Source organism: Chiloscyllium punctatum, chromosome 11 (assembly GCF_047496795.1).
Source record: "Chiloscyllium punctatum isolate Juve2018m chromosome 11, sChiPun1.3, whole genome shotgun sequence".
NCBI lineage: Eukaryota > Metazoa > Chordata > Chondrichthyes > Orectolobiformes > Hemiscylliidae > Chiloscyllium > Chiloscyllium punctatum.
Window position 1 is genome coordinate 91,423,491 of NC_092749.1, and position 27,881 is coordinate 91,451,371.

Here is a 27,881-nt window from a genome sequence, read left to right on the forward strand (position 1 = left end):
TGCTGCCTCGCAGCACCAGGGACCCGGGTTCGATTCTGCCCTCAGGTGACTGTCTGTGTGGAGTTTGTACATTCTCCCCGTGTCTGCGTGGGTTTCCTCCGGGTGCTCCGGTTTCCTCCCACAGTCCAATGATGTGCAGGTTAGGTGAGTTGGCGATGTTAAATTGCGCGTAGTGTCCAGGGATATGCAAGTTAGGTGCGTTAGTCAGGGGTTAGGGAGGGGAATAGGTTTGAGTGGGGTACTCTTCAGAGGATAGTTGTGGGGTGAAGGGCTCCTTTTGCACACTGTAGGGTATCTATGGGTTCTCAATGGATTCACTGTCAATTCTGACTCATGTTTTTTGTTGTCAAACAGAATGCTAGGCTCTATCATGTTATGGTGAAGGGCTTCATCACATTCCTGATGAAGGGATTTTGCCTGAAACGTTGATTCTCCCTTCTCCAGCTACCTGACCTGCTGTGCCTTTCCAGCACCACACTCTTGACTCTAATCTCCAGTATCTGCAGAACTCACTTTCGCCTCTATCATGTTAGGGTCATTGCTTCCTAAGAGATCTTTTATGGACTCCTTACAGTATGGAAGCAGGCCATTCAGCCCATTGAGTCCATTCCAAAGAGCTTCCCAGCCAGACTCCCACCCCTACCCTATCCCTGTAACCCTGCATCTCCCACAGCCAATCCACTCAGCCTGCACAGCCCTTGCCATTATATCATGCCAATCCACCTAACCTGCACATCTTTGGACTATGGGAGGAAACCGAACCACCTGGTGGGAAACCACGCAGACACGGAGAGAACATGTGAAATCCCCACAGACAGTCACCCAAGGTTGGAACCAAACCCAGGTCCCTGGCGCTGTGAGGCAGCAGTGCTAACCACTGAGCCACTCTCCCACCCTGTTTCAATCATAAATAATTCATTTAACCTACCCCATTATGCATCCTCAGAACATTTTGATTTGTTGTCTCCCAAAGCAGATATGCCAGTCCAAAGGATAGTGGCAAGTGAGCACCATTCCTCCAGTAATATGACTGAGAATGTGAAAAGATCTCATTCACCACCACAAGGACTACCATAGACAGTGAATGAAGGTGTCCAATTTAATCAATAGGTTGAAGCATAAATGCAAAGTGTTACATTTTGGTGGGTCAAACCAGGGCAGGACTTACACAGTCAATGGGAGGGCCCTGGGGAAGGATATAGAACAAAGAGATCTAGGGGTACAGGTTCATAGCTCCTTGTAAATGGAGTCACAGGTAGACAGGGTAGTGAAGGAGGCTTTTGCCATAGTTTTCATCAATCAGGGCAGTGAGTATAGGAGTATATAACATCTTGTTGCAGCTGTACAAGATGTTAGTGAGGCCACATTTGGAGTACAGCATACAGTTCTGTTTGCCCTACTATAGAAAGGATATTATTAAACTAGAAAGAGTGCAGAAAAGATTTACTAGGATGCTACCTTGACTGGAACGTTTGAGTTAGAAGGAGAGACTGATAGGCTGGGACTTTTTAATCTGGAACATAGGAGGCTGAGAGTGACCTTATAGAGGTTTATAAAATCATGAAAGGCATAGACAAGGTAAATTGCCAACAGCTTTTCCTCTTGGTAGGGGAGTCTAAATCTAGAGGGCCTAGGTATAAGGTAAGAGGGGAGAGATACAGAAGGGTCCAGAGGGGCAACGTTTTCACACAGAGGGTGGTGAGTGTCTGGAACAGAGGTAGTTGTGGAAGTGAGTACAATTTTGTCATTTAAGAAACATTTAGTCAAGTACATGGATGTGATTGATATGGAGGGATATGGATCAAACACAGGCAAATGGGACTAGGTTAATTGTGAAAACTGGGTGGCATGTCCAAGTTGAACCAAAGGGCTTGATTCCATGCTGTAGACATGAATGACTATGACTCTGTGCTTCACTTCAGATGTATCAGTAGATTGAGAGCAAAGATTTGTTTATAGGAGGTGGAGGTGAGCCGAATAGGATTGTATTGGAGCCAGACCAGCATCCACAAGTTCAGGACACTTCATAAAAAGAGAAATTGCCTGGTATGAACTTCCATGATTCTGCAAAAAAGAGAATGTCTGTTCCAATTGAAAAGTAGTTACCTGGTCCAGAAATCCAGCAGACTACAAGAAAGAAAGTAATTACTTCAACACAGCAGCTTGGCTCTCCCAGTTCTGTAATGGGCCACACATTGAATTCAATAATAACTTCCTCCACAAAGGACATCTCAGAGATAAAGGATCATCTAGCGGAGTACCAGGAAGAGACCATTCAGCCCTCCCAGTCCGTTTTATCATTCACTAAGGTCATGGATGATTTGTATCTTAATGCTACCTATCCATTTTGGTTCCTTAATCCTTAATGTATTTGCCCAACAAAAATTGAATAAGTTTAGTTCTGACATTTTCAATAGTAGTTTATTGAGGGTGCCTTCAATGTAGTTTTAACCTCTTAGGGAGAATTGACTTAATAGTTCCGTTCTCCAAAAAATGAATAAAATGGCTTCATTCCGTTAAATCCTTGTAAAAGGCTCACCAAAAATAACCAGAGGTAGTTCGCTCCAAAGGATGGCCAATTTGAAGAGCACAAACGGTGCAGCAATCCCACCAATGGCACTCAGGGATGAACAAACCGAAACACCGAAATTCCTGTTGTTTTAAAGAATCAACAAATACTTCATTAGCATTTTACACTGAGGAAAGAAGGAGCAGACAAATAAAATGGAACCGAAACAAAGAGGTGAGAGAGAAGCAAATGGTGAGAGATTGAAGGACAAGGTCACAGATAGACAAGGAGATGAAAGATGGAAAAGAGCAGATGAGGGACGAGAGTCAGAGCATCAGCAGCATCAAGACGGCAGGAACAGGAAAGGTGGGGAGGATACAGCTGAGGGTTGGTAAATCAGGCTGCCTTCACGAAAAGTTGGGTTTGTATTCTACTCAATTGTGTTGCACTCTGCCCTTCGACGGGACACAACCTGTTCTCTGCCCCAACTGAATCTGGGACATTTCCCGCAGCAAGAATCCCGCTGAACTGAACCCCGCTCTTCGATAGGAGACTCTACCCTGACCGAATCTGCAGACTTCCTGGACCTGGACTCACACCCTTCCGAAAATGGGTCATTTTCCACACTGGGAAATGTTTTAAACAGAATCATGGCACAATCAGCTTCCTGCCCTTCGATGGGACGTAAACTGTTTAATCTTCTCAGAAAAAAAAAGGTACTGCTACCTTATTTCCTTCATTTCTCCAGCAAACCCTCATGAATACAGCCAATTTTGTCATCTTTACTATTCTCTTTTTACCTCAGGAGTGACTATTACACTATTAGTTCACTCCATAGAGTTATTATGGTGCAGTGAGGACCATTCAGACCGGTCCTAGCTGCACTCCAGTGGCTCAGCAAAATCTTGCCTTTTTCTCCGTGGACAGGAGAAAGGCAAGAAGGGATTTTTGTCGCACTGTCCAAATTTTGGGGGGATTGCAAAAGAGTCAATAGGAAGAAATGTTTCTGCTGACAGGAAATTCAGTAATCAGAGTAATCATAGAATCTCTACAGTGTGGAAGCAGGCCACACCAACTGTCTGAAGAGCATCCCACCCAAACCTACACTCCCCTGCCCTATAAACCTGTACTTCCCATGGCTAATCCATCTAGCCTACATGGGCCTGGACACAATGAGACAATTTAGCATGGTCAATCCACCTGACCTGCACATCATTGGACTGTGGGAGGAAACCAGAGCACCCGAAGGAAACCCACGCTGACATGGGGAAGAACATGCAAACTCCACACAGACAGTCGCCTGAGGCTGGAATCGAACCTAGGGACCCCTGGTGCAGTGAGGCTGCAATGCTGACTACTGAGCCACTATGCCATCCCACAGGAGGAGGTGGATGAGGGGAGGATTTTCTTTCCAATTTGCAACGAGTGATGATTCTGGAATGCTCTGCCTGTAAAGATTGAACCATTAGGGTTAGAAAACATCTCTAAGGGTATTGGAAACATTGGAAAGGGTTATGGGTACAAAACTGAAATGGCACATCAATCTTTTCTTCATTCAATTTACAAACATTAAAAAGGTTTTATGAGTTACCTTATTGATGTGGGTTGTAGCTCATTGGTCACAAGGAAGAGGATACTGAGGGATATAGTTGTCCCACATCTGCCCAATGTGGCAACGGCACTTTTGAGCCAGTGCATGTCTTTGAGATGAAAAAACAAAACTGATATAAGAATGTCGAGTGAAATGTAGAGTTTGTAACACAGCAGAGCAGTCAGTCACTTTGGGTACATGATGTCCATTGAACACTAACCACACCCTTCCAATTGAATCAAACCTTTAGGAAAAGCTCCACATCTGGGGAGACAATATTTGTCTAAAACCTAAAGCGACCATCAAAATACCTCAACACCAAGTTTATTTGGAAGCACTAGCTTCATCAGGTGATGAAGGAGCGTCGCTCCGAACGCTAGTGCTTCCAATTAAACCTGTTGGACTATAACCTGGTGTTGTGCGATTTTTAACTTTGTCTACCCCAGTCCAAAACCGGCATCTCCAAATCATGATCAAAATACCTGATTTTCAAAACCTATCTCAACATTCTCTCCAGTCTTTTTTATGCTGTCTGCAGTGGAAAATTCAATCACAAGGGATTTTGATGTAAAGCAGTCTTCTGCCTTCTTCTCAACTTAGCAGAAAACTGTAACTCCGGGTCCACCAATCTCTTTTTTCTTGAGATTCCTATCTGAAAGCATATTCACTGCTTTTTGTTCTCTCTTGAGCGCAGATCTGACCTGCTGTTAATTCTCTTCAATTATGTAGGTAAAAATGTTTGACAGTTGAAAGAGACTTAACTAGCAAGCGTTGTGGTAAGTGAAGGCAGTACACAGAAACATGGCATTGGACTGGTATGTACAGTTTGCCAACGTCAATGCCAACCATGTACCAGATTTGGCATTGCCTCCTAATAACCAGAGTTCATTTTGCCTCAGTACATTCAGATAGCAGCCAGGTTTTATATCAACACATTTTAGAGGCTCGTATCCAAGTGACTGCGCAAAAAAAAACTCATCTTGATTAAGATGCTGTGGTTTTCCATTCAGACATAAGCCGCAACAGGAAAATAATGAGATTGGCATCTACCTAGACCAATTACCCCAAACTCCTGATGTCAACCACATTAATTGAATGACGATATCCTCTTAGGATCATGAACACAGTACTGACCAGGAATTCACCACTTGGTACGGAGAGATGAGGGGTTGGGTCATACAGCAAGGAAACGGATTCTTCAATCCAACTAGTTCATGCCAACCAAGTTTCCCAAACTAAACTAGTCCCACTTACCTGCTCCTGACCCATATCCCTCTTAACTTTTCCTATTCACGTGCTTGTCAAAATGTCTTTTACCTGTTGTAAATGTATTTGCATCTATCACTTCCTCCAGCAATTCATTCTACATATGAACCACCAGCTGTGTTAAAACTATGCCCTCCAGGTTCCTTCTAAATCTTTCTCCTCTCACGTGACAAATATGGCCCCTAGATTTGAATTCCCCTAATCTCAGGAAAAGACCTTTGCTACTTGCTTTGTCTATGACCATGTCGGATGAGATTTTGCCTCCTGCTTAAGGGAACTAACTATCAAAAAGCTGAGATCTGAAACATTCCTAAAGGGCTCCACCGTTTCAAGGCTGTGAAAGTACATCCCAATAAAGTTAGACAGAGGAAGGGGACATTGTTTGCAAACCAGCTATGTGACCATGTAAGGACAGAGACCCATATCATTAACAGGATACAGGAACTTGTGATTTGTCAATGCCAACCTGCAAGAGGTTGGCAACTCCACTCACTGGTGATTGAGTGCCAGAGACCTTCTCTGATCTGCTACAGGAAGAGCAGTCAGACAGATTTTACAAGAATTAATGGAACATTCATGATCATTGCAACCACCTCCTCCTCTTTGTGTAAAAGTGGTCGAGCATGTTAAAGCATCAACGATGATAAGGCAGCAGAAGTCCCTTACAGGTCAGTCCTCATCTGAAAGAAATGCATTATTCACACCCTTATCTATCAAGACTTCAATAAGAGCTTGAAATGAAATGCAATTGGTTGGTTCCTGTACCTTTAACGATATACTTCTTTATGTCTCCAAAATGGCGGCAGAGTAAGACTCCTGAGGCAGGGCTCGTACTCTCCATCCACTTCTTTTCTTTTTACCCCCTCTCTTTTCATGTTTTCATCTTTTTCTTTTTACCTCTTGTCTTCAGGAGGCGTCGACAATGTTCATGATGAAAGCCAGCATTGATTCCCGGCCTCAGTATGGACTCAGACCCCCGGCCTCAGTATGGACTCAGACTCCAGGCCTCAGTTTGGATTCAGACTCCAGGCCTCAGTGTGGACTCAGACTCCAGGCCTCAGTGTGGACTCAGACTCCAGGCCTCAAGATGACGTTTGGTTTGGGAGGACTGTTACTCTGAAATCTTATTTCCCTACTTTTCTAATTTATTGATGGGCTTTTTATTTCTTAACTTTTCTAACTTTTTTCCCTAAAAATTTGTGCTCAACAATCTATCAAGATATCTTGACACCTAATGGTGGTGCCATAATTGGCTACTTGTAAACTTTTCACTGTACTCATGTGAATATATGTGACAGTAAAACTAATTCTAATTCCAGTTCTAATACATGAATTTGTCTAATTAGCAACAGGGGTTTTTCAGACTCTTGGGTGTAATATTCCCCACCCTGGTCTGGTGTGAGTAATATTAAGGTAGGAAACTGTGGTGAGAATTTTTAAAAATCAGAATCTTAAAGTTAAGGAGAAGCTTTGTAATTTTCCCTTCAATGGAAATCTTAGAATCTCACCATTGAATGGCAGCCACCTTATTTTATACATTGACATCTTAACAAAGCCCAAACCTGCCTTATCTATCGGCCATTTCCAATTCTCTCCTTCCCTGAGAAATTAGATGGCACACGCTCCCAACATGTAAATCCAAACAGGTAGATAACAACAATCTAACGTGTTCCGTACACACCATCTTCATAGACCCTTCACCCCTTGCAGGTTGGCATCGGCAAATCACAAGCCTCCCCATATCACCATGTCAGCTCTTGGTCCGATGTACATGCCAGTTCAGCCCTTTACCATTTACCATTGCGTGCGGGGTCAAGGACGGCTTGCATGCTTCTGTCAAGTAACTTTATGAAATACAGTGAAATACAGACCTCATGCATCTGCACAGGATACATCTTAAGGATCGCTTTTTGCTTTCGCAGCACTCATTAACTTTGTACATTTTGAGTTGCCAGCCTCTGTCTACTTCGCATTGCCCTCTTCGCATACTGACACAGAACTCAGCACTGAATTACGGGCTTACAGCCGCTTCATCTCATTGTGCTTCAGTGCAGTCATTGTTGGGAGCACTAAATATGCCACTGTGTGGCTCCACGCTATATCAACATCACATCTGCAGCATGTGCCAAGAGTTTATGCGGCATACGGTCTACATGTGTTTCACAAAAAGGGTGAGGTGCGAGAGTTGGAAGGGAGCAATCCATAGCGGGGTCAAGACAGTCAGTCAGAGGGTACTGCCATACTCAAATGAGGCACACGTCTGAGTTCAGTTCAGGAGTTCGGACATAGTCAGGAAGTTGGCCTTCCACCATCTGGGGCTAACGGCACAGACAGTCCCCTAGGTCAAGTGCAACCATGGTGGGGATTACAGCAAAGTCACTCAGGGAGCTGTGGAGACATCAGTTTGGGGCTGGGCCATGCTCTGTTAGGGTTGTCCTGTCAAGTCAGTCTTGGAGATTTGCTCAAAAATATCGCGTAGCAGTCCATGGAGTCCTGGGGAAAATGGACAACTAAAGACTGTGCTTGGACATCACTAGAGTAGACTGCTGAGGGAATAGTCACTATGAGGGGGGGTGAGGCAATTGGAAATAGCAGGGTGGGACCCGCATAATGAGTAGGAGGGACCTGGGAGTTATGGAAGGCTAGGGGTGGTGGAGGAAGGGTCACACAGGTCATAGTAACACTGCCATTTACATACGGAGGGAGTAAAGCCAAGAAGGACAAGGGGAATTCGAAGGTCATGGGCTCTGGTGGAAAAGTGGGGCTATTAATATTCGTATAAAGGGGCTCAATTGTAATGAAGAGTGGCTGGAAGGTCCTAGGGTCCACAGAGACAACAACACAAAAGGGGCGGAGCTTCCTGTGTCATAGGTGGAGCACAGTGCAAACTTCAGCTTTCTCCCCCTCCCCCTGCCACATCATGTCCATCTGATCAATCATCCAATGACAGCATCCAATCAGTGCAGTCTCAATCAATGGGTGGGAATCAGATAGCTTCCCAGTCAGATCTGGAGTCAGGCAGGACTGGCCTCTCTCTCCTGCCTTGTTTGTGTGCTGCATAGAGCCATTTGCCAAGTCCATTAGGAAGGACACGTGCCTGAGAGGGGTGACTATTCCTGGCAGCGGGGGCCTGCAGGTTAAGGCCTCCCTGTACATGGATGACGTCGCCATTTTCTGCTCGGATCCGCTGTCCGTGCACAGACTCGTGTGCATATGTAACCAGTTCGAACGGGCCTCGGGGGCCAAGGTAAACCGAGGCAAGAGCGAGGCCAGGCTCTTCGGGAACTGGGCCGACCAATCCTCGATCCCCTTCACCGTCAGGACCGACCACCTGAAGGTGCTGGGTATTTGGTTCAGGGGGGGCTGGGGCATGCGCCAAGACCTGGGAGGAGCGGATCAGGAAGATGAGACAGAAACTAGGCAGATGGGGGCAACGGTCGCTCTTCATCGCGGGAAAAAACCTGGTCATCAGGTGTGAGGTACTGTCATTGCTATTATATATGGCATAGGTCTGGCTTATTCCCAGAACCTGTGCCGCTGCAGTCACCCGGGCCATCATCCAGTTTATATGGAGGTCAAAGATGGACCGGGTCCGAAGGGACTCGCTGTACAAAGATCTGGGCAACGGGGGAAAAAACACACCCAATGCCACCCTCACCCTGATGGCCACCTTTGTGTGTGGCTGCATCAAGCTGTGCGTGGATCCCCGGTACGCAAACACCAAGTGTCACTACGTACTGAGGTTCTACCTGTCCCCAGTGTTGCGAAGGATGGGCCTGGCCTCGCTGCCGCGGAACGCTCCGAGTAGTTGGACCGTTCCGTATCACCTGTCCTTCGTGGAGAAATTTATGAAGAAAAACACCTTTGACCACAAGTCCATCAGGAAGTGGTCAGCACGTAGTGTCCTTGAGACCTTTCGGGAAAAGGAGAGGGCGGATCCTGTCGAGCAGTTCCCTGAGCAGACTGTCAAAGCCATTTGGCAGAATGCCTCATCGCCATTACTTTCCAACAAGCACCAAGACGTGGCTTGGTTGGTGGTGAGAAGGGCTCTGGCTGTGAGATCCTTTATGCACGCCCGGATTCTCTGCCGCACCGCACGCTGCCCTCGAAGTGGCTGCGGTGGGGACGAGACTGTCACACACCTCCTTCTGGAATGTGCCTATGCAGAGGAAGTCTGGAGAGGAATGCAGTGGTGTTTGTCGAGGTTCGTCCCGAGCAGCGCCGTGACGCGGGACTCCGTGCTCTACGGCCTGTTCCCCGGGACGCACACCGAGACGAACATTAACTGCGCCTGGAGGATCATCAACTCGGTGAAGGATGCTCTCTGGGCGGTCCGAAACTTGTTGATCTTCCAGCTGAAGGAGTTGACCCCGACTGAGTGTTGCAGACTGGCACATTCCAAGGTCCAAGACTACGTGTTGAGGGATGCGCTGAAGCTTGGGGCAGCTGCCGCCAAGGCGCGGTGGGGAAAGACCACCGTGTGAGATCGGCCTGCCTAAAGAAGATCAGGGGGCCCACGCAGTCATTTGGGCTCTGCTGACGCCTCAGCTAAAAATGTAATCGTACAGATCTGTCAATAGGAATGATTACTCTGTTTTTGTATGCAAACAAATGGAATGTTTACATATGTATGGCATGTCCAGTTGTACAGATCATTAAAGTATTTTATGAACAAAGTATATTTTTGAAATTAAAAAAAATCATCCAATGAGAGCATTGAACCTGCCTCCAGGGTGGGGGGAGTGTATTCTACTTCCTAACTACTAGCTGGGTGAAAACATTTCTTCTCATATCACATTTCCAACGATAATACAAGGAGCCTGTCAGCTCCATGTCCCACTCTACATTTAGACCAGGAAGGCTGAAGCTCCACCTTAAACAGTGACCTTCTGAATAAAGAGCTGAAACCGATTCCAGGTATCCATTTCCACATTGCGAAAAGGGCTGGTTCAAGGAGATAATTGAAGCTCAGCTTCTGTTTAACGTTTCTCTCACAAGTTCCAGGAATCAGCATTTCTCTACAGAATTGTTGAGCCCTTACCGAGTGAAATACATGCCGCCAACAGACAGAAGGTTCCTGCCAGTATGTTGGAGATCAACGCGGGTCTGCGCCGTCCAAAACGATCGACCATCAGAATGCCAAGAATTGTTGCTAAAAGTTCCACTGCACCCACGACAAAGAGGTCTGTGTAACTGTCACCTCCTTGGATTCCTAAACGCAAGATAAGCCCAAGGTACACCAAATTGTTTGTGAACCTGAAAGATAAGGATACAATAGATATAACACCTCTTGCTCCTCTGAACCTTGGACACTGATTATATTCACTGAGCACACTCCCTGCTAAAATCAGAACATAATCTATTTTTAATCTCTTGAAAGCTCCAATGAGGCTCCACAAGAATGGATTGGACAGAAATTAAAGAGACTTTTTACCCTAAGCCTTTCATAGCTGCTCATGCTTAGAGGCTCATCAACACTAATGACCAGTCCTCATGAAGTAATGAGGGTCGAGACTGTAGTGCTGGAAAGGTCAGGCAGCATCCGAGGAGCAGGACAATCGATGTTTCAGGCAAAAGTTCTTCATCATGATTCCTGATGAAGGGCTTATGCCCAAAACGTCGATTGTCCTGCTCTTAGGATGCCGCCTAACCTGCTGTGCTTTTCCAGCACACTTTCGACACTTCAGCATCTGCACTCCTAACTTTCTCCTCATGAAGTAACGGGGCATTGCCATTTAGACCAAGTACCAATATCAACCAGAATGTGACCCTGAGTCTACAGGTTGTCGTTTGGAGCCACAGTCAATGGTCCCTTCATCAAACAGCATGTGTGCCCTCTCCCCTGAACACTGCGCTTCCTCCAGTCCCAAATGATCATTAGGATTTGGTGGTTCACCCAATGAAAATCCTTCAGGTTTACTAATTACTTTTTCATATTCACTTCCAGTGTTGGGGAGGTTGGCAGAGCTTTTATCACCTGTCCCGAATTCGCCTTGAGTAAGGAGTAAAGTCACTATTACCCTACCAGACCATAGGGCTGCTCTCTCCTTAGAGAGAGGGAGAGAGACAACTGACGGTGGTTTAACCCGAGGTCACTACATCTCAGGCACGATGGGGGTTGAGGGAAGCTGGTTGAGAAGGAGAGACTATCAGAGGTAACCTCAGCCAGTGCAGGAGTTGAATCTATGTTGTTTGCATCATTCTGCACTACAAACCAGTCATCCAATCAACTGAGCGAACCAAGTTTGATGGTGGTGACGAATCACCTCAGCATCATAGAGGCACAGAGATGTACTGCACTGAAACAGACTCTTCAGTTCAACTCATCCATGCCAACCAGATATCCTAAATTAATCCGGTCCCATTTGCCAGCACTTGGCCCATATCTCTCCAAACCCTTCTCATTCATATACCCATCCAGATACCTTTTAAATGCTGCAATTGTGCCAGCCTCCACCACTTCCTCTGGCAGCTCATTCCACACACACACACACACCACCCTCTACATGAAAAGTTGCCCTGAAGGTCCCTTTTAAATCTTTCCTCTCTCACATTAAACCTATACCCACTAGTTTTGGACTCCTCTACCCTGGAGAAAAGAATTTGGCTGTTCGCCCTACCCGTGCCCCTCCTGATTTTATAAACCTCTATAAGTTCACCCCAAGCCAATACTGCTCCATGGAAAACAGCCCCAGCCTGTTCAGCCTCTCCCTATTACTCAAATCCTGGCAACATCCTTGTAAATCATTTCGAAACCCTTTAAAGTTTAACAACAACTTTCCTATAGCAGGGAGATCAGAATTGCACACAATATTCCAAAAGTGGCCTAACCAATGTCCTGTACAACCACAACATAACCTTCCAACTCCTGTACTCAATACTCTGACCAATGAAGGAAAACATACCAAACGCCTCCTTCACTATCCTATCTACCTGCGACTCCAGTTTCAAGGAGCTATGAACCTGCACTCCAAGGTCTCTTTGTTCAGCAACACTCCTCAGGCCCTTCTTGAATACAACTGAAAACCTTGCTAGGCCATTCCACCGTGCAGTTAAAAGTGAACCATATATTGTCTGGATCTGGAGTTTTATAGATAGGCCAGATGGGATAAGAAAACCAGAGGATCTATAGTGTTGGTACCAACCTAAAATTTTCTGGTTTAGCTGAAATGACATGAAATGAGAAAAAAATGAGATGAAATCTGGTCTGTTCAAATGTCAATGGTCAGATGATGACTTAATGATTAGAAAAGTTCAAACGTTTCTGTGTCTTTTTGAAGTAATGTGTGTAAGTTTAAATAAGTGTTTTAAGCTAAGCAGTAACGGTCTAAACTGTCACATCAACCCTGAAAAGTTGGGGCCTTGTTTTAAATCTGACTCAGTGAACTCAAAGATAACTTGACAATTTATCAGTTAAGCAAAGTGTGCTTCAACACAGAATTGCACTGTGCAAATATCGTATGGTTGATTGGATGATGTAAAGGTGGCAGCAGTGTGAGCCAGCTCAGCGTGAGGTCAAAGTTCATTAAGACCAAGCGAAGAGCCCCTTTCCAGGGAAACAAGGAATGACTAATTGGTCAAGCTGGCCCTGGAAAATGGGACACACATTTGTGAGTCAGGCCAGTAGTCAAACTGATCAAATTGCTGGAGATTGAACAATGTCAGAGTTTGAACATAATGCCTTGCTTGTTTGGAAACGAGTATGAGAAAGCCTGCCTGAAGGCAGTTAAATAGGGGTGTGTTCAGTTATTGGACCTTCCCAGTGCCTCAAATGCATGGCTTCATGGGGACAGGGCCTGGGAAATGAATATTCAAGGCTACACGTGTTATCGTAAGGATAGACTGACGGGCAGAGGGGGTGGGGTGGCCTTGTTGGTAAGGGAGGATATTCAGTCCCTTGCGCGGGCGGACCTAGAGTCAGGGGATGTAGAGTCAGTGTGGATAGAGCTTCGAAACACTAAGGGTAAAAAGACCCTCATGGGAGTCATCTACAGGCCCCCAAACAGTAGTCTGGATGTTGGAGGTAAGTTGAATCAGGAGCTGAAATTGGCTTGTCGCAAAGATGTTACTACAGTTGTTATGGGGGATTTTAACATGCAGGTAGACTGGGTTAATCAGGATGGTATCGGGCCTCAAGAAAGAGACTTTGTGGAGTGCCTCAGAGATGGATTTTTAGAGCAGCTGGTGCTGGAGCCGACCAGGGATAAGGCGATTCTGGATCTGGTATTGTGTAACGAACCAGAATTGGTCAGTGACCTCGAAGTGAAGGAGCCATTGGGAAGTAGTGACCATAATACAATAAGCTTCAATCTGCAATTTGAGAGGGAGTGGGTACAATCTGAAGTGACAATATTTCAGTTGAATAAAGGGAAATATGGAGCTATGAGGGAGCAACTGGCCAAAGTTCAATGGTTTAATACCTTAACAGGGAAGACCGTGGAGGAACAATGGCGGATATTTCTGTGTATAATGCAGAAGATGCAGGATCAGTTCATTCCTAAAAGGAAGAAAGATCCCAGGAGGAGACATGGGCGGCCGTGGTTGACAAGGGAAGTAAAGAAACATATAAGGTTAAAAGAGAAAAGTATAACTTAGCGAAGATAAGCGGGAAAACGGAGGACTGGGAAGCTTTTAAAGAACAACAGAGGATTAGTAAGAAGGAAATACGCAGAGAAAAAATGAGGTACGAAGGTAAACTGGCCAAGAATATAAAGGAGGACAGTAAAAGCTTTTTTAGGTATGTCCAAGGCAAAAAAATGGTTAGGACAAAAATTGGGCCCTTGAAGACAGAAGCAGGGGAATATATTACTGGGAACGAAGAAATGGCAGAGGAATTAAATGGGTACTTCAGATCTGTGTTCACTGGGGAAGACACAAGCAATCTCCCCGAGGTAACAGTGGCTGAAGGACCTGAACTTAAGGGAATTTCTATTTGCCAGGATTTGGTGTTGGAGAGACTGTTAGGTCTGAAGGTTGATAAGTCTCCGGGACCTGATGGCCTGCATCCCAGGGTACTGAAGGAGGTGGCTCGGGAAATCGTGGATGCGCTGGTGATTATTTTCCAGAGTTCAATAGAATCGGGGTTGGTTCCTGAGGATTGGAGGGCGGCTAATGTTGTGCCACTTTTTAAGAAGGGTGGGCGGGAGAAAGCAGGAAATTATAGACCAGTTAGTCTGACCTCAGTGGTGGGAAAGATGCTGGAGTCTATTATAAAGGATGAAATTACGGCACATCTGGATAATAGTAACAGGATAGGACAGAGTCAGCATGGATTTATGAAGGGGAAATCATGCTTGACTAATCTTCTTGAATTTTTTGAGGATGTAACTCAGAAGATGGACGAGGGAGATCCAGTGGATGTAGTGTACCTGGACTTTCAGAAAGCTTTTGATAAAGTCCCACACAAGAGGTTAGTGAGTAAAATTAGGGCGCACGGGATTGGGGGCAAAGTACTAGATTGGATAGAGAATTGGTTGGCTAATAGGAAACAAAGGGTAGTGATTAATGGCTCCATTTCGAAATGGCAGGCAGTGACCAGTGGGGTACCGCAGGGATCCGTGCTGGGACCACAGCTTTTTACAATATATGTAAATGATATAGAAGATGGTATCAGCAATAACATTAGCAAATTTGCTGATGACACAAAGCTAGGTGGTAGGGTGAAATGTGATGAGGATGTTAGGGGATTACAGGGTGACCTGGACAAGTTAGGTGAGTGGGCAGATGCATGGCAGATGCAGTTTAATGTGGATAAATGTCTGGTTATCCACTTTGGTGGCAAGAACAGGAAGGCAGATTACTACCTCAATGGTATCAAATTAGGTAAAGGGGCTGTTCAGAGAGATCTGGGTGTTCTTGTCCACCAGTCAATGAAGGCAAGCATGCAGGTACAGCAGGTCGTGAAGAAGGCAAATAGCATGCTGGCCTTCATAACAAGAGGGATTGAGTATAGAAGCAAAGAGGTGCTTCTGCAGCTGTACAGGGCCCTGGTGAGACCACACCTGGAGTACTGTGTACAGTTCTGGTCTCCAAATTTGAGGAAAGACATTCTGGCTATTGAGGGAGTGCAGCGTAGGTTCACGAGGTCAATTCCTGGAATGGCAGGATTGCCTTACACGGAAAGACTGAAGCGACTGGGCTTGTATACCCTTGAGTTTAGAAGACTGAGAGGGGATCTGATTGAAACGTATAGGCTTATGAAAGGACTGGACACTCTGGCAGGAGGGAACATATTTCCGTTGATGGGGGGAGTGACATTTCTCCAGTCCAAAAATTGATTTTCCCCAGCCCTCACAGTACACAGTAGAAGCTTCTAGAGAAACACCAAAGGGTCAAAAGCAGCAAATGTTGATGTTGGTACAAAGCTTCTTAAAGCTTGATCTCAATGCCACTGGCCTGCTCAGTGTCATAGATTCCTGAGGGATGACTGTGTGCTCCTTATTGAAGGAAACTTACCAGCCATGCTGAGACCTATCTGATGCCATGGGGGTGACATTATAAACATGGCACATGGAACTTGGATCACCCATCTGGCACAACCCAGCCACTGGCTAATCCTGCCCAAAGTGGATGAGCATCAGAAGCAGCCACAACCTCTAAACCCAAAGGGGGCACATAGCAATTCATTCCAGTTAATAGCCACTTGGAATGCCGTCGGAATCTTCCCAGATACAGATGATCCTCAAACTATGGACAAAGCCCGGCGACTCCCTAGTGACAGGCTGTAGAAGTTAACAAAGTCTTTCTACCACCAACCTGCACCCCAGCATCACCCCTGCCTCAGGTCATCCAGAAAAGAGGGTCACAATTATCACTTAGCAACAGTGCCCCCAAATTATTTTAAAATGTTCCTACATCTTTGAAGAGTGCATCCATCTTGATGTCCTTCTGCAGGCTGCAGTGGCACTCCATGTTGGCATCTCTGCAGGCCCCCACATTGGGCCAGCCCTGTTCATACCCTACCTGCCATCTTTCATTGAATTATTTTCTGTCGAGGTGATATCTTCATCAGGAAGGTGGCACAGGTGGGCACCCTTATGGTGGTGGGACCCACACTCAGTTCCAACCTCAGAAAGTCATTAAAAGCAGTGAGAATCTGCCCGGTGCCTCTAATGCAGATGCAGGGCACTCGCGTTAAGTTTTGAGGTGGTGGTTAGTAACACTGCTCTCGAATGTAAGGCCCATGTGCAATTCTGGGCTGGGTGAATAGGCAACTGCGGTTTTTAACCACGCCAACTCTGGTTTATGAAGCTTTGGGGTGAGGTTGTGTCAGTAAAGCACATCACTCCATTTTACCTTTACCATAACAACCCAATAATTGAGTAGTAAAAAGAGTTTCACAGGTATTATAGATTGTCACTTAACAGGTAGATGGTTTCCAGTAATAAGCTGTGCCAGTTCGCATGATTTGCAAATTTACCTGATTACCTAATGTAAATAAATTGACTTCATGAGTATTCCTGCGTGTGTGACTAATGAACATTTTCCCCTCTTCGTATTGAACAATAATATTCCTTCTGTCTAATTTTTTTTAACACCATCCATACTGTTTGAAGTCCAGTCATGCACCGAGATTTGCTGGTATTACGACAACTGCTGACTCATCATAGCCTGATCCCCAAACATCTCCATACATACGCTTCCAATGGGATTCATTCCAGATCAAGGCAGGATGATTTTCCACTGCCTAAGGCAAAGGCTTATAGCATTCCTTCTACAACAATGAACTGAGCACAACATTGGTTGGGCTGGGGATCTTCCAGGTCTGTAAGGGCTTTTTATTCAATGGCACTCGAAGTAACCCTTAAGTACAAGGGTCATGCAAATAGTATACAAAGGTAGAGCGCTATTGTAATTCAGACAGAAAAAATGTCTTAAGTATTCAGATTAGATTACTTACAGTGTGGAAACAGGCCCTTCGGCCCAACAAGTCCACACCGACTCGCTGAAGCGTAACCCACCCATTCCCGTACATTTACCCCTTTACCTAACACTACGGGCAATTTAGCATGGCCAATTCACCTGACCTGCACATCTTTGGACTGTGGGAGGAAACCGGAGCACCCGGAGGAAACCCACGCAGACACGGGGAGACTGTGCAAACTCCACACAGTCTCAATAACACATTTGAGCAACTCACATGTAGTTTAAATAAATTACCTTACCATGAGTACATTAAAATAAGTGTTCGCTTTCTCATTTGTGGTGTTCTGAACAGATCCAGTAGGGAAGGAGTCTTTATTTCTTCAGAACTATTCTCTCCTCTTACCATCTGAAAAGCACCAGTAAAAACACCATGTCATTTGAAGGATAGTTCATTGTTCAAAGTGCTTTTGTACCAATGAAGTCATTTTGAACTATAGGAACTATTCTTTATTTCAGAAAATGGCGTAGTTTCTTCTCAACAAGCTCTTAAAAATAGTGTCATAAATGTGTCGTTATGATGGTATAGATTGTGTAAAATGTTTTTTTTTAAATTGGGCACCGAACATGGTTTCAATGTGACAGCTCACTACCTACACAGACAGTAACAACTGTGCCACCACTTTCACCTGCCATAGGACCCACCCTCTTTGGTTTAGAATGGCCCCAACGTGGAGCTGGACAGCTACCTCAGTCCTGGGAGGGTCCAGCAGTTTGCCGTCACCACGGAGATGCATACAGCTACCCCAGAGGGGCAAGACCAGCAGCAAATGGACAGTGTCAACCTCGTAAACTGTTAAAATGGGGTTAAAAATTGCCAGCATCAATGTGCGTAGCATCAAATCAGCTACGCGATGTGTTTCTACGATGGCCTTCCTGGCCAACGTCAAAGCCGATGTCCTGTTTCTGCAGGAGTGTGGGATACCGCACCTCAGCAGCTACAGGAGATGGTCGAGCTTGTGGGCCCACGGGCCGTCAGTGTGGTCGGGGGGCAACGATAGCCGCGCCTCCGGCCTGGGTATCCTGTTGAGAGGAAGCAACTTCACCATCTTCGAGGTTAAGGAGGTGGTGGGCGGGCGCCTCCTTGTCGCGGACGTTAAATACAGAAACGCTCCCGTGAGACTAATCAACGTGTACGCCCCAGTGGGTAAGAGTGAACGGTTGGCCGTCCTGCAACAGCTTCCACTGCTGCTGGCTACGTCCAGGCCGGTCATTCTGGCCGGAGACTTCAACTGCATCATTGATGCAGATGGACGATCTGGCGGGGGGGACAGTAAACTGGATGCTACGTCCAGAGCCCTGATGGAAACGGTCAAAGACGCCAATCTGCACGACGTCTTCAGCACCCCTGCAGATGGAGCGCAGCGTAGATACACCTGGTCACGGGCAGACGGGTCTATCCGCTCAAGGATAGATTACCTGTTTGTGTCCCGAACACTCTCGGTCAGATCCACCGACGTCAAGCCGGTGTTCTTCTCTGACCACTGCCTCCTGCTGGCCAACTGTCACCTACAGGACGAACAGCGGGCGGGCAAGGGAACGTGGAAACTGAACACTAAGCTGTTGACCCCAGGAAACATTGAGGAGCTAAGAGGGACTACGCAGGTTGGAGAACCGTGAAGCCCCTCTTTGAGTCTCCAGGGGACTGGTGGGAAACAGTAAAAGGGAACATCAAGAGGTTCTTCATCCTCAAAGGTGTCCAGGAGGCGAGAGAGAGGCGGGAAAAACTGTCCCAGCTCCAGGAAAGTATGCAGAACCTGCTCCTGCTGCAGACGATGGGGGTCGATGTCACGGAGGACCTCAAGGAGGTGAAAGGCCAGCAAGCCTCGCTCTTTGCCTCGGAGGCCTCCAGGATAATCTTCCGGTCCAGGGTCCGCTCGGTGGAGCAGGACGAGACGTGCTCACGTTTCTTCTTCCAGAAGGTGCACAAAGAGAGCTCTGTGCTCAGCAGCCTGAAGGAAGAAGATGGCTCGGTAACGTCATCTCAGGCTGACGTCATGAGGATCAGCAAATCCTTCTATGTCAGTCTGTATGACGTGAAGCTGACCGACAGCGCGGCCTCCCAGTCGTTCCTGTCCTCTATCACGGAGGTCTTAGATGATGGAACATGCGAGAGGCTGGACCAGCCGCTATCTCTGGATGAACTGACCAAGGCCCTCGAGTCCTTCGAAAAGAATAAAACTCCAGGAAGCGACAGCTTACCGGTCGAGGTTTATTCCGCTCTGTGGGACTTGATTGGCCAGGACCTGCTGGAGGTATATGTCAGTATGCTTCGGGCAGGTACCATGAGTGAATCCATGAGGAAAGGCATCATCACCCTCGTCTACAAGCGGAAGGGGGAGAGGGAGGAAATCAGAAATTGGAGACCGATCTCACTGTTAAATGCGGACTACAAAATCTTGTCAAAGGTCATCGCCAACCGGGTCAGGTCTGCTCTGGGATCGGTGATCCACCCGGACCAAACCTGTGCTGTACCGGGCAGGAAGATCTCTGAGAGTCTTGCACTCCTCAGGGATACGATCGCCTACGTGCAGGACAGGGGGGTGGACACCTGCCTCATCAGCCTAGACCAGGAGAAAGCCTTTGACAGGATATCGCATACATATATGAGGGATGTCCTCTCCAAAATGGGCTTTGGGGAGGGAATCGGAAATTGGATCAGACTGCTCTACACCAACATTGTCAGTGCAGTCTCAATCAATGGGTGGGAATCAGATAGCTTCCCTGTAAGATCTGGAGTCAGGCAGGGATGCCCCCTCTCACCCGCCTTGTTTGTGTGTTGCATAGAGCCATTTGCCGAATCCATCAGGAAGGATGCGAGCCTGAGAGGGGTGACTATTCCTGGCAGCGGGGGCCTGCAGGTTAAGGCCTCCCTGTACATGGATGACGTCGCTGTTTTCTGCTCGGATCCGCTGTCCGTGCACAGACTCGTGTGCATCTGTGACCAGTTCGAACGGGCCTCGGGGGCCAAGGTAAACCGAGGCAAGAGCGAGGCCATGCTCTTCGGGAACTGGGCTGACCAATCCTCTATCCCCTTCACCATCAGGTCTGACCACCTGAAGGTGCTGGGTATTTGGTTCGGGGTGGGGGTGGGGGGGGGGGTGGGGGGGGAGTGGGGGGGCATGCACCAAATCTTGGGGGGAGCGTATCAGCAAAGTGAGGCAGAAACTGGGCAGATGGAAGCTACGGTTGCTCTCCATCGCGGGAAAAAACCTGGTCATCAGGTGTGAGGCACTGTCATTGCTATTATATGTGGCACAGGTCTGGCCTATCCCCAGAACCTGTACCGCTGCAGTCACCCGGGCCATCTTCCAGTTGATATGGAGATCAAAGATGGACCGGGTCCGAAGAGACTCTATGTACAAAGACCGGTGCAATGGGGGAAAAATACACCCAATGCCACCCTCACCCTGATGGCCACCTTTGTGTGTGGCTGCATCAATCTGTGCGTGGATCCCCGGTACGCAAACACCAAGTGTCACTACGTACTGAGGTTCTACCTGTCCCCGGTTTTGCGAAGGATGGGCCTGGCCTCGCTGCCGCAGGACGCTCCGAGTGGTTGGACCGTTCCGTATCACCTGTCCTTCGTGGAGAAGATTATGAAGAAAAACACCTTTGACCACAAGTCCATCAGGAAGTGGTCAGCACGTAGCGTCCTTGAGACCCTTCGGGAAAAGGAGAGGGCGGATCCTGTCGAGCGGTTCCCTGAGCAGACTGTCAAAGCTATTTGGCAGAATGCCTCATCGCCAGAACTTTCCAACAAGCACCAAGACATGGCTTGGCTGGTGGTGAGAAGGGCTCTGCCTGTGAGATCCTTTATGCACGCCCGGACTCTCTGCTGCACCGCACGCTGCCCTCGAAGTGGCTGCGGGGGGGACGAGACTGTCACACACCTCCTTCTGGAATGTGCCTATGCAGAGGAAGTCTGGAGAGGAATGCAGTGGTGCTTGTCAAGGTTCGTCCCGAGCAGCGCCGTGACGCGGGACTCCGTGCTCTACGGCCTGTTCCCCGGGACTCACACCGAGACGAACATTCACTGCACCTGGAGGATCATCAACTCGGTGAAGGACGCTCTCTGGGCGGTCCGAAACCTGTTGATCTTCCAGCTGAAGGAGTTGACCCCGACTGAGTGTTGCAGACTGGAACATTCCAAGGTCCAGGACTACGTGGTGAGGGACGCGCTGAAGCTTGGGGCAGCTGCCGCCAAGGCGCGGTGGGGGAAGACCACCTCTGCCTGCCTAAGAAGAACAGGGGGCCCACGCAGTCATTTGGGCTCCGCTGCTGCCTCAGCAGAAGAGCTGGATAGTCAATGTACAGACTTGTATATCGGAAAAATAAATTTCGATGTCTGTATGTAAAGCAATGTAATGTGTGCACAACAATGGCATGACCAATTGTATACAGATCCAAATAATTTTATGAATAAAGTATATTTTTGAAATTAAAAAAAGACCCACAACTGAGCAGATGGCCCAACACAGGTGGTGTGATGTCTGCCATTCAGCTCCTCAGCCAATATAAGTATAGAATCCCCACAGTGTGGAAGCAGGCCATTTGACCCATTGAGTCCACACTGACACCGCCCCCCCCATCCCCCCACCCCCGAAGAGCATCTCATCCAAACCCAATATAAGGAGAAAGTTCTGACTGAGCACCCTGAGCAGGACTTAGACTAGTAGCAGAGGACACCAAAACAGCAACACAGCAATGATATGAGCCAGGTATCGCTGGCTGAAGGGGCAAGGCAAGGCAATGCAAGTTGTGAGCATTCAGGTTGGCTCAGAGTGAGCAAGTACTATGATTCCAAGCCAGGAGCCCAGAACTGGTTCCTGGTGCAGTCCGTGAGCTGGGTTTGTGTGCCTGAACACACAGTGTCCTTGCTGCGGCATTACAATGAGATTGCACCCGTTGAAGTGTAAGTGAATTGGAGATGAGCCATGAGGGTTCTTAGAGGCTAGCACATGTCGGTTACCAATGTCAGTGAACATGGGATGTGTGTAGCCGGTTCCCTTGGAGCATCCCTGAGATGTTAGTGCCTGGAGTCCAACATGGAGGTAGTTTGGAGCAAGTAGTGAGTTGAATCTACCAGATACATGCTCTGATGCCCATGCTGAGGTTTCCTGATGTCTAGTTTGCTTGGCAAGTTTGGTACATTCAATTTGAGTGAGCTCGGCTGTCAGCGATGATCTTAACAAATGATGATCCCCATCAACTGGCAGCTTACCACAGCCCTGTGAGAATCTCTTGTGCAAAATGTAAAAGATGAGTTGAGATAATCTGGACATTGAAATGTGACTCACCAGATTCCTGTCCTGATTTTGCCATCCATCCCACTGCAGCTCATGTTGTTCAGACCACTGTAAGACTTTGCCCCATGTCTCCGCACCCAGATTGTGTGACATTAATAGAATGGGTGCAACCCATGCAACATGAACATGAAGCCATTCAAAACCAGTTCTCCTCTGAAGCATGTTGGTGATTTTCCAGATCTCCCTGGGTAAAATAGATGTTTTTCTACCTTTCCTTCTACACAAATCTTCAAATTCTCTGGCTGTAGCCTTTATAAATCTTCCTGTTAAAATTGCACTCATTAATTGAGCCCCAGTCCTTTTTATTTTTTATTTTTTTCCTGACCTTTTTTCTTCTGCAAGAGTCTTTCACTAGATTTTTGAAAGTTTGCCTATTTTAATCTTAAATAAATTCTGAAGCCTTCTCAATCCTCCAGTCCCAGCCTCAATTTCTTGTGTTCTTTTCACTGTTCCTTGCAACTTCTCAATTTTAATGGTGGCAAGGCTCATTGCGAGAAGTGAGAACTCTGTTTTACACTCCCTGGTCTTTCCTTTCCGGTGTTTGCAGTTTTTTTAATAAAGTTATTTCTTTTTTCCTTAGGGATCACTAACTTTGTTTCCTGAATCCTTCCATTTCAGAGCTCCTTAAAGAACCTCCTTCACTAAGAGCGTTGTATTTTCAAAGTGTAGCTGGCATTTCTTTGCTTTCCTGGTCCAAACCTTTCTCCCAGCACTTCTTATTAGCTACCGAATGAAGTTTTGCTTCTGGAGTTCTAAGCCAGCCTTTTATGCTGCTTCCATTGTGGTTGTTGTCTCTCCCTCTGTCCATAGTCATATTTTAGCGACTGACTGGCTATGACTTCACTAAATCTTCTCTTCTTCTGGTAAACTCCTCTGTTCAAAGTATTTTCTAGGTTCTCAGAGTGTTTTTCACTTCATGGTAGGGATCAGATTCATGCTTCTGCAACCCTGTAATATTTTTCCACTCCTTACCACCTCTACCAGCATATGGTACTGGGCAAGTGTTTTTAAGGTAGTTCATTTCACCAGTTCTCCTTTGTGATACCTTGTGATTAGTGGTAGAGGAGACACTGCCATAGAGTATATACAAAAGAGGCTCTGTTTTTGATAACAAGAAGGGTTATTGCTGAATATTAAGATACTTTTGATCAGCCATGCTTTCTAGGACTTTGGGACCTGGTACCAATTTGTTTGTTCCCTTTGAAAGCTCCTTCAGAACATAACATGAACATTAACTCATTCAGAATGATTACCTTATACACCAAATTCCACTTAAGGTACAAGTTCCTTCTTTCTACCTCATCAAGCGTGCACGATTGAGAGCCATTCAAGTTAATGGCTCAGACAATATCTCGGCTAAAAGACAATGGAAGGGACCGTACCCAGCAAGCTTGGGACAATTGTGACTTCAACTTTTAGACTGAAACTACAGATAGCTTTTTCCTGGAGCTAATACATACCTGTTAAATGTACTCAGTATGAAATAACCTCTTCAGGGTTTTATCCCAACACTTCTGGTCTGGGACTAACACTCACTCTTCACTCTCAGGTAACTTAGTTCATTACATATCCTTCCCTTCTCAGGAGCACTTGTCTACACAGCCATCTTATTTCAATAGGACTGCTTCAATCTCAAAGTAAAATTATTTTTTTTTAATTCTCTAATCTTTGGGTGTTTCCCCAAAAGTCTCCAGCAACTTTGAGGGTCCAATTATTTACCTTGCTGAGATGCAAAATAATTTTTAAAACGCATAAAACTCCATGAGTGGTGCACACAAACTCATTCACTCTAAAGCCCGGCCTCAAAGCCTGCTTCTGAGATAAAGCCACAGAAATACTTCAATTTATTTTTTAACTTCAGGCACACAGGAAAGCCCATGTCGCTCACAAAACAAGAATCCAAGAACCCAATCTTGAAGCGAATGATATTAAAATATACAGATTTTTTTTTAAAAGCCTGAACAGTGGTTGGGGAAATGGGAGTGGTCAGACCTTCTCTAAATGTGTGCTTCAATTCTACTCTCTTATTATGCTCTCTTTACTGATCCTTTATAGGTGACAGCAGAGCAGCAGTAATACCAAAGTCACCCCAAAGTGTACTTAGGCCAAGACATGTCCATGACAAAACTGTTGTTTTTATATGTTATCAGTAGATATGATCTTTATAAGATATTATATAATTTGTTCACTGGGTTTCTTATTCATGAATAGTTTAGATTTCATTATGGATATGATTTGGCTGTTAATTTATGTTGGACTTATGTTGGCAAGGTTAGATCTCATGGTATACAGGGAGAATTAGCCAATTGGATACAGAACTGGCTCAAAGGGAGAAGACAGAGGGTGGTGGCGGAGGGTTGTTTTTCAGACTGGAGGCCTGTGACCAGTGGAATGCCACAAGGATCGGTGCTGGGTCCTCTACTTTTTGTCATTTATATGAATGATCTGGATGTGAGCATAAGAGGTATAGTTAGTAAGTTTACAGATGACACCAAAATTGGAGGTGTAGTGGACAGCAAAGAGAGTTACCTCAGATTACAACGGGACCTTGATCAGATGGGCCAATGGGCTGAGGAGTGGCAGATGGAATTTAATTCAGATAAACATAAGGTCCTGCATTTTGGAAAAGCAAATCTTAGCAGGACTTATACACTTAATGGCAAGGTCCCAGGGAGTGTTGCTGAACAAAGAGACCTTGGAGTGCAGGTTCATAGCTCCTTGAAAGTGGAGTCGCAGATAGATAGGATAGTGAAGAAGGCGTTTGGTATGCTTTCCTTTATTGGTCAGAGTATTGAGTACAGGAGTTGGGAGGTCATGTTGCAGCTGTACAGGACATTGGTTAGGCCACTGTTGGAATATTGCGTGCAATTCTGGTCTCCTTTCTATCGGAAAGATGTTGTGAAAGTTGAAAGGGTTCAGAAAAGATTTACAAAGATGTTGCCTGGGTTGGAGGATTTGAGATATAGGAAGAGGTTTAAAAGGCTGGGACTGTTTTCCCTGGAGCGTCGGAGGCTGAGGGGTGACCTTATAGAGGTTTATAAAATCATGAGGGGCATGGATAGGATAAATAGACAAAGTCTTTTCCCTGGGGTGGGGGAGTCCAGAACTAGAGGGCATAGGTTTAAGGTGAGAGGGGAAAGATATAAAAGCGACCTAAGGGGCAACTTTTTCATGCAGAGGGTAGTACGTGTATGGAATGAGCTGCCAGAGGATGTGGTGGAGGCTGGTACAATTGCAACATTGAAGAGGCATTTGGATGGGTATATGAATAGGAAGGGTTTGGAGGGATATGGGCCGGGTGCTGGCAGGTGGGACTAGTTTGGGTTGGGATATCTGGTCGGCATGGACGGGTTGGACCGAAGGGTCTGTTTCCATGCTGTACATCTCCATGACTCTAAATGAAATCTTGTCCATTATTTTCCTCATTTGCAGTGTAGTTCAGTAATTTCAGTGACCTTGGTTAAACAGTCCCCACAGGGGGTCATAACAGTATCTTTAGTCTTTTAGTTTGAGGCTCTATACAGCATCAAGATTGGGGCATTTGAAACTCAGAGTTGGTTATCCGACATCCAAGCACAAAACACAATCTATTACCTCTTTGTAAGTCGATGGGAGACTCTTGCCATTCTGTTCTGCAATGTTCTGGGCAATCTTCAATGCTTCTTTGATCCGCATGCGTGTCAACAACCACCGAGGAGATTCTGGGATTAAGCTAAAAGTGGAAAGAGTCAATAACGTGCAGTCAATTCCATCGTGCAGCAAGCGTTTGTGGTGCGTCATTAATCAATGGGAACATTTCCCGTAAATTTGAATTACCAGCAGTAAAGCAGCAGAACAAAGTTCGGAATGGTAATGGCCATTTGGATTCCTTTCCAAGATCTAATTAGATAGGCCAAACCAGGAAGTATCATTATCCCCGATGAGAAAGCTGCTTGTGTTACAACTATAGCGACTCTCCTGTATCTCGGTCCAACCAATTCTGTGGCTGAAAGAAAGAACAAGCTCATTTGCTCTGAAGGGTATAATGGTCAGAACACAATAAGACATCAAATATCATTTGACTGTAACTGATGAGCTTTGAGCTGACAACAACAGACTAGAAGACTGTTAGGTATAGCAGCACATCTATGGAGAGAGTGAAACATTGTTGGATTATTGTGTCAACAGGAAGGATTTATGGATGGAAGCTGGCTTATGTTATTTAAAAATTGCAAAATTATACTTTTAAAGGGTATTTGCTAGAATCAAAACACATTCAGATGTAAGGTTTACCAATCACAGCATTGGTCAAGCATATCCCTCTTCCAAATAAGCCTTGTAGGATTCGAAAAATCACAAACACTGGGTAAGTTGGTGCAACAGCAACAGCAATCCCAGAAACTCCCGTTCCAGCCAGACAGGCCAGTAAGCAAAGCTTTCGGCCAAACCTGCAAATGGAAAGACTGTTTCACTTAGGCACTGAAGGACTCAAGTGGACAAGGCAATAATTAGACAGAAAGTGTCACATACCTATCTGCAGAATAGCCTGCGATCAGTGCTCCAAGGAAAAAGCCGATTTCAATACACACTTGAGACATATCCACCTTCCAGGCATCGTCACATACAAGTTCATACTATGGAAGATGATAATACAGGAAGAAAGGGGAGAGTTTATTAACTGTATAGATGTATCATGAATTTCTGAACCTCAAATGTTACAAGTACATCTAGTTCTTTCCTGATATCATCAGCTTGCATCCGAACAGTTTCCTGGAATTTCAGCCTCATACTTCCTTACTTTTCCGTAGCACTGTCAAACTCCCTTCCATTAATAATGAAGTTGCTTCATCCGGGTAAATTCTGAAAATGAAGGGTTTCCACTAGACCACAAAAGCCTAATACTCAGATCTTCAATGTAAATGAAGGGTAAGGTTGGGAGAATTCTCTTTATGCAGTGGGCTGCTGGGATATCAAAGGAACAACAGTAGTTTTTAAAAGGTAAGGGAAAAAGAAAGACAAGGAAGGATAAATATTTGATGAAGGACACATTAAAAGGGACAACTGGTTCAGAGAACTCGTGCAGAAGTCAAAAGCTAAATAGCTCCTATCTCTACTGAAACTGGCTGTGTTTTTGTCACTTCCTAGTGTTCACTGCCATATTCATTAATTTCCCTACCTTCATCTGTGCATCTGGAAATCCATGATCTCTACTCCATCTGGTATAAACTCTGACAATAACTATTACCTAGTGGAGGTTTTTGGCTTCACTCCCAAAGTCCCTGAGCTCAAAAGCAAGTTTGCATTT

General features: G+C 46.0%; 1 protein-coding gene across 1 annotated transcript in view; it reads right to left on the reverse strand.

Moving 5' to 3' along the window:
- Nucleotides 1-27,881, reverse strand: part of LOC140483191 (solute carrier family 22 member 3-like) — a 44,404-nt gene that overhangs the window by 13,437 nt on the left and 3,086 nt on the right. Inside the window, exons 2-9 of the mRNA XM_072581244.1 lie at nucleotides 27,107-27,210; nucleotides 26,870-27,024; nucleotides 26,414-26,582; nucleotides 26,192-26,309; nucleotides 17,531-17,637; nucleotides 10,408-10,622; nucleotides 4,101-4,209; nucleotides 2,540-2,652 (exon numbers count right to left, since the gene is read on the reverse strand). Of these exons, the coding sequence (XP_072437345.1) occupies nucleotides 2,540-2,652; nucleotides 4,101-4,209; nucleotides 10,408-10,622; nucleotides 17,531-17,637; nucleotides 26,192-26,309; nucleotides 26,414-26,582; nucleotides 26,870-27,024; nucleotides 27,107-27,210 (1,090 nt within the window). The remainder of the gene's footprint in view (nucleotides 1-2,539; nucleotides 2,653-4,100; nucleotides 4,210-10,407; nucleotides 10,623-17,530; nucleotides 17,638-26,191; nucleotides 26,310-26,413; nucleotides 26,583-26,869; nucleotides 27,025-27,106; nucleotides 27,211-27,881) is intronic.